This window comes from Erythrolamprus reginae, chromosome 12 (genome assembly GCF_031021105.1).
Source record: "Erythrolamprus reginae isolate rEryReg1 chromosome 12, rEryReg1.hap1, whole genome shotgun sequence".
In the NCBI taxonomy this organism is placed as follows: Eukaryota; Metazoa; Chordata; class Lepidosauria; order Squamata; family Dipsadidae; genus Erythrolamprus; species Erythrolamprus reginae.
In genome coordinates this window covers 9,456,368-9,464,061 of record NC_091961.1, presented here as the reverse complement: position 1 = coordinate 9,464,061, position 7,694 = coordinate 9,456,368, and the positions used below count along the sequence as shown (strand labels likewise).

The following is a 7,694-nucleotide window of genomic DNA, read 5'->3' as shown; positions in this document are numbered from 1 at the left end:
GAGGTACCATAGTTGAAAAGTATAAGCACTGTATTACTCGAATACGAGTTAGAAGATAAAATTGAATATAAGACCTCTCCATGAGAAGCAATGAGGTTCCCATGGAAATAGGGGGGGGGGGGACTGGTTCAAGGCTGAATATAAGTCTCTTTTTCTTGCCAAATATGCATAAAGGCCAAGGAAACGTGCAAGGAAAAAACATTGAATTAGACATGGGTCTTTATTTGCATACTGCTTAGCAAAGCCAAAGAAACATTGATTTGTACTTTCTTCTTTTTCATTTCAAGAATGATAAGGCTGGAAGGAGATGAGCCTTGGTGGCACAGTGGTTAGAGTGCAGTAGTGCAAGCTGCTTCTGCAGATTGCTGGCTGTAGTTCACCAGTTCCAATCTCAGCAGGTTCAAGGTTGACTCAGCCTTCCATCCGTCCAAGGTAAAATGAGGACCCAGGTTGTTGGGGGCGATATGCTGATTCTATAAACCGCTTAGAGAGGGCTGTAAAGCACTGTGAAGCAGTATATAAGTCTAAGTGTTACCTTGGGGGTCTTCTACTCCAATCCTCTGATCAGGCAGGAGACACTGTACCCTTTGGACCGATAGCTACCCAATCCCACCTTGAAAACCTCCAGTGTTAGAGCACCCACAACTTCCAGTGACACTGATTAATTGTTTTCTGTGAGGAATTTCTTAGTTCTCTTTAATGGTCTTCCAATTCCAATATTCAATTATCATCCAAGATAGGTTTAAACATCTGAAGGGAATAGAGAAAAATGTTACATAGGAAATATTGAATCCCAGTGACCAATTAGGTCCCACAGAGTTGGTCTTCTCCAAGTCTCGTCGACTAAACAATGCCGTCTGGCGGGACCAGGGGAAGAGCCTTCTCTGTGGCGTCCCCAGCGCTCTGGAATCAACTCCCCCCAGGGATTAGGACTGCCCCCACCCTCCTTGCCTTTTGAAAGCTCCTGAAGACCCACCTTTGTCGCCAGGCATGGGGAAACTGATATACCCCTAACTATTATGGTTTATTTATTTATTTTATTTATTTATTAATCAGGTTTGTATGCCACCCCTCTCCGCAGACTCGGGGCGGCTCACAGCAATAATAATACAATGTAAACAAATCTAATATTTAAGTTAATTTAAAACCCCAGTTTAGAATCCATGTATAGTCTGTTGGGTTGTGTCATTGTTTTTCTTTTTATAATAAGGGTTTTAAATGGTTTTTTAACATTAGATTTGTACGTGGTGTATTGCTGTTGTGAGCTGCGGCATACAAATCTAATATATTATTATTGTTGTTGTTGTTGTTGTTGTTGTTGTTGTGGGAAGATAGAAAAAGCCTTTACTTCACAATCATTCCAGCACTCTATATTTCTAAAGAAATAACTTGGTGGTATGGGAATCCCAGGAAATTTCTAGTTCCATCTTTATAACAAATGAACACCAAGTTCTATTTGTGCAATTCCTGTTACAATCAGTTGTATCTAAAGAAATATTGCCTGAGTGTACAAAATGCTGGTATTACTCCAGTTTCATTGCCATTTTAATAATTTGATGTATCTGAAATGTCTTGAACTACTGTAAATCAGGTTGGTATACACTTAAAAGAAAAGAGTTTGCATCTGGAACACCAAGTAATAAACTACAACAGAAATATGTATTTGGAAAATTATTTATTGTGTCCATAATTGTTTTGGTGTTTTCTTGGATATTGTCGCTGGCTGTGCCTCTGTATTATGCACTTTATTTTTATCTCTAAGGCACTTTGACATCTGATATACTTAATCCTGTGTGAATAGACCATGGGAATTTCAAAGAAATGTAACTGTAAATAAAATGGTATAAAGTTGTCCATTTTGAGTCAGAATGACTACATATTCTTTCTTTTTGAATAATGGAGCATAATTTTCATTAATAACGTTTATTACAATTGTAGAAAAAGATTATTTTAATTGTTCACAATAGCCTGAAAATCTCCAGCTATTTAAAAATAATCTACCTTTTATTTTAAAAAGAAGACATTAGCTACAACAAAGGAAGAGTGAATTCAAAGGAAAAGTTGTTCAACCTTTAGATTAACTTTATTTGCTCTTAATGAAGATTCCTTGCTGTTGATTATATGTTGATCTATGTTATTTATTCTGGGAAGGAAAAAAAAAGATTTGGCATGTGGTGGGTGAGTTATCAGGAGACTGTTTAAAATCTCAACAGCACCCAATGAGAGCTATACAGATAGTCCAACTAACACAATTGAAGTAATTATGGGCTGTCTAAAAACAAAAACAAAAGCCCATATTAGAAACTACAAATCTTTAAATCTACAACTTAATTGTACTGTCTAGCTGCATGAATCTGTCAGTCAAGTCTTTAGCTGAAAGCAGTTTCAGATACAGAATGCCAAGGTGTTAATTGAAAATAAAATAAAGCAATTAGGAAGGATCACGTGTTCCATATTTAAAGAAACCTTATCTCTGTTTAAGTTCAACCATTAGCCCAGTAGTTTGTGAAGCCATTTGGATTTCAAAATATATACATTCCCCTTGAAACTAATCTAAAATAAGTCATACTTTTTCTTAAACCATTCTCTGAATCAACAATAAATTCTATTTCATTTTAGTAAAACAAAAATGTAACCAATGATATGCAGCTGGTAATAACGTGATTCGTGCAGTCAAACGTGACTGATATATTTTTGCCTCAAGGGCTCATAAATCTATGGTTGAGAAGGAAATCAAATTCTCCCTTTTAGAGCTGAGATAACATGTGCCCATACACTATTTTTACATTTTTACCCCATTTGTTTAGCAATTAATATATCATACATGGCAGAAATTTATGAATCCCAATGTCAGCATTCCAAATAATATCTGAGAAATAAGAGTCCAAACCTGGCCTTCTTCCAAATTCCAATTTATTGACAGAGCCATGTCAATAAATTGGAATAAATTGGCAGGCAGGCAGGCAGGCAGGTAGGTAGGTAAGTAGACAGGTAGACAGATAGGCAGGTAGGCAGGTAGGTAGGCAGGTAGGCAGGTAAGTAGGCAGGTAGACAGATAGGCAAGGAGGCAGGCAGGCAGGCAGGCAGGTAAGTAGACAGGTAGACAGATAGGCAAGGAGGCAGGCAGTCAGGCAGGTAGGTAGGTAAGTAGACAGGTAGACAGATAGGCAGGCAGGCAGGTAGGTAGGTAAGTAGACAGGTAGACAGATAGGCAAGGAGGCAGGCAGGTAAGTAGACAGGTAGACAGATAGGCAAGGAGGCTGGCAGGCAGGCAGGTAGGTAGGTAAGTAGACAGGTAGACAGATAGGCAGGGAGGCAGGCAGGTAGGTAGGTAAGTAGACAGATAGGCAAGGAGGCTGGCAGGCAGGCAGGTAGGTAGGCAAGTAGACAGGTAGACAGATAGGCATGGAGGCAGGCAGGTAGGTAGGTAAGTAGACAGGTAGACAGATAGGCAAGGAGGCAGGCAGGCAGGTAAGTAAGTAGACAGGTAGACAGATAGGCAGGGAGGCAGGCAGGGAGGCAGGCAGGGAGGCAGGCAGGGAGGTAGGTAAGTAGACAGGTAGTCAGATAGGCAAGAAGGCTGGCAGGCAGGTAGGTAAGTAGACAGGTAGACAGATAGGCAAGAAGGCTGGCAGGCAGGCAGGTAGGTAGGCAAGTAGACAGGTAGACAGATAGGCAGGGAGGCAGGCAGGTAGGTAGGTAAGTAGACAGATAGGCAAGGAGGCTGGCAGGCAGGCAGGTAGGTAGGCAAGTAGACAGGTAGACAGATAGGCAAGGAGGCAGGCAGGCAGGTAAGTAGACAGGTAGACAGATAGGCAACGAGGCTGGCAGGCAGGCAGGTAGGTAGGTAAGTAGACAGGTAGTCAGATAGGCAAGAAGGCTGGCAGGCAGGTAGGTAAGTAGACAGGTAGACAGATAGGCAAGAAGACTGGCAGGCAGGCAGGTAGGTAGGCAAGTAGACAGGTAGACAGATAGGCAGGGAGGCAGGCAGGTAGGTAAGTAGACAGGTAGACAGATAGGCAAGGAGGCAGGCAGGGAGGCAGGCAGGTAGGTAGGTAAGTAGACAGGTAGACAGATAGGCAGGGAGGCAGGCAGGTAGGTAGGCAAGTAGACAGGTAGACAGATAGGCAGGGAGGCAGGCAGGTAAGTAAGTAGACAGGTAGACAGATAGGCAGGGAGGCAGGCAGGGAGGCAGGCAGGCAGGTAGGTAGGTAAGTAGACAGGTAGACAGGTAGGCAGGCAGGTAGGTAGGTAAGTAGACAGGTAGACAGATAGGCAGGGAGGCAGGCAGGGAGGCAAGTAGACAGGTAGACAGATAGGCAAGGAGGCAGGCAGGGAGGCAGGCAGGTAGGTAGGCAAGTAGACAGGTAGACAGATAGGCAGGGAGGCAGGCAGGTAGGTAGGCAAGTAGACAGGTAGACAGATAGGCAGGGAGGCAGGCAGGTAAGTAAGTAAGTAGACAGGTAGACAGATAGGCAGGGAGGCAGGCAGGGAGGCAGGCAGGTAGGTAGGTAAGTAGACAGGTAGACAGGTAGACAGGTAGGCAGGTAGGTAGGTAAGTAGACATGTAGACAGGTAGACAGATAGGCAGGGAGATAGGCAGGGAGATAGGTAAGTAGATAGGTAGACGGGTAACCAGATAGCCAGGCAGGCAGACAAAGGGGGATAGATGAGGAACTTATCAAAGTTGCAGACGACACCAAACTGGCAGGAATAGCAAATATTCCAGAAGACAGGCTTAAGATACAGAAGGATCTTCTGGCAACTCCAAATGTCAACCAAGAAATGCTCTGTCCTACACATTAGCAAAAAGAATCAGAACACCAAATACAAGCTGAATAAACAAGACCTTACAGACAACCCTCACTCTGTGAAAGATCTTAGAATACTCAACAATATCTCGTTTTTTTTTAAACTTTATTGGATTTGTATTCTATGTATTGTATTGTTGTTGTTGTTGTTGTTGTGAGCCGCCCTGAGTCTTCGGAGAGGGGAGGCCTACATATCTAATAAATCTTAAATCTTAATCTTAATATTAAATGACCTAAGTGCCAAAGCCCACTTCAACAGCACCGCAAAAAAACTGCAAGAGTTGTTAACCTAATCCTACATCGCTTCTGCACCAGTAATCTCACACTATTAACCAGAGCATACAAAACTTTCACCAGACCAATCCTTGAATATAGCTCATCTGTCTGCAACCCACATGGCATTTCGGACATAAACACTCTAGAAAATGTCCAGAGATACTTTACTAGAAGAGCCCTCCGCTTGCAACGGTATACTCTACACAACTAGACTTACAATCCTAGGTTTAAAAAGCTTAGAACAAACTCGCCTTAAACACGACCTAAGCATAGTCCATAAAATCATCTGCTACAACATCCTTCCTGTCAACGACTACTTCAGCTTCAACCACAACAACACACAAGCACACAACATATACAAACTTAAAGTAAACCACTCTAAACTCAAGTGCAGGAAATACAACTTTAGTAACCAAGTAGTTAATGCATGTAGTATCATCACCTAACCGCCAAAACTTTTCCCTTAGACTATCCATGGTTGACCTCTCCCAATTCCTAAGAGGTCAGTAAGGGGTGTGCATAAGTGCACCAGTGTGCCTTCCATTCCCTGTCCTAATGTTTCTCTTTTACTAATAGCATGTATATAATCATTGTTATATCTTTGTACACTACCAAAATGTACTTGACAAAACAAACAAATAAATAAAAAATAAGTTGGCATGGGTGTCAAGATAAAGGAGTGTTTATGCATATGCTTTGGGAATACCCGGTAGTGCAGAATTTTTCACAAAAAGTGCAAGAGGATATTAATAGGATGTTAAATATACGATGGATAATTACAATGGAAATGGCAGTATTAGTTAAAAGCAATGCAATGGGAAAATCTAGAGAAATAAAACAAGCAGCGATAGAAAGCGCTCAGGCGGCAATAGTCCTAGGTTGGAAAATGGACAATACAAGTTTGGTACCGGTACATGGTGGATCATATTCAATTTGAGATTATGGACAAAAGGATGAACGCGGTTAATTAAACTTATTTGCGACAACTAATAGGACGATGGAACAAAGTAAGATGATATATGATTAGTAGAATCCGAGACCAAGCTACAAGGAATAAATTGGAATCACTTTATAATATGTAAATAGAGTTAAAATGGTATATATAAGAAATGCCCCTATTTTGGTGGAGGGGTGTGAATGTTTGTCTGGTGGTGGGCGCCAATCACTGAGCACTTGTTGTATGTTGTGTGTGTGTTTTATATTCTACATTTTAAAATCAATAAAAAATTATTTATAATGTGTGACATGAGAGAAACTATTTTATACAGATGCAGCTTTGTCATGGATTGGATGATCCTTTGACCTCAGTTTGCCTACATCTGATATGTTGATTAATGTGCTCAGCAGCACTGATCTCAGTGGATAAGAACTGCTGTGTTAGGAACAAGCTTTGGCCAAGAAGGACCATATACTTTTATATAAACTGACGAAGCTGGAAGCAGTAAAGAACATGTATGGGTCACCGGAGTTTGTATTTCTCTAGGGAGAACACATTGCAACCCAAGTCTTTTAAGGAGCGAGTTATAAGCTGCCCCTATGTCGATGAATGCAATCAGCCAATTGCAGCCCAGTTCCCACTGTGTATAAAAATATCTCTCATCCCTCTGATTTGGCAACAGATTTAAATCTTGCAAAATCTCATTCCAACAATTTATTTGTGTCTCTTATTTTACATATTATTCAGTTAACTTCGGTGGTGAAGGTCAGCCCTGTGTGCATAATGCAATGGCAAGGAAATGCAATGTGGAAGCATTCAGTTTTCTTCTCAAGAAAGGACAACAACCAAGTGTTTTAAATAAGGATGGCCAAATTCCCACAGGGTCAGCTTTGGACAGCAGAGAAACATGATCAGGAAGGTCCAGAAATAGAACCCCAAAATGGACTTTATTGCAGATTTCTCCAGATAGCTGAAAGGGGGAAAAGTACCCACATCACTCGGTTTAAATACCTTAATTTTGAGTTTCAGGAAGGGACAGAAATAAAGAGGTTTTCCCCGCCCCTTATAAAGGACTCATTTTATTTGTTTGTTTGGATTTCTATGCTGCCCTTCTCCGTACATTCAGGGAAGCTTACAAAACACGAATAAATGCAAAATACAAAACAAGAACTAATACAAAATACAACATAAATTTAAATACAAGATATATGTCGTTTGGCGGAGCCTTCTCTGTGGGGGCACCGGACCTCTGGAATCAACTCCCCCCAGAGATTTGTACTGCCCCCACCCTCCTCGCCTTTCACATGAGCCTCAAGACCCACCTATGTCGCCAGGCTTGGGGCAATTAGACCTTGCCCCTCTGACCAATAAATGTAATGTATGGTGTGTTTGGACTGTATGATTACGTATTACACTAGTGCTTTTAGTTTTATTTTAAATTATTAGATTTGTGCTACATGCTTATGTTTGTATCCATTCTGTGAGCTGCCCCGAGTCTTCAGAGAAGGGCGGCATACAAATCTAATTAATGATGATGATGATGATGATGATGATGATGATGATGATAATAATAATAATAATAATAATAATAATAATAATAATAATAATAATACAAAGCAATACAAGCACGAAATCTGATTCTAAAACCCCAAGATTATTAAAACCACATT

General features: G+C 41.0%; 1 protein-coding gene across 1 annotated transcript in view; it reads right to left on the bottom strand.

Moving 5' to 3' along the window:
• Positions 1-663: 663 nt before the first annotated feature.
• DPYSL2 (dihydropyrimidinase like 2) overlaps positions 664-7,694 on the bottom strand; it is a 162,356-nt gene continuing 155,325 nt past the window's right edge. The window contains exon 15 of the mRNA XM_070765804.1: positions 664-750. Coding sequence (XP_070621905.1) covers positions 743-750 — 8 coding nt within the window. The 3' untranslated portion in view covers positions 664-742. The remainder of the gene's footprint in view (positions 751-7,694) is intronic.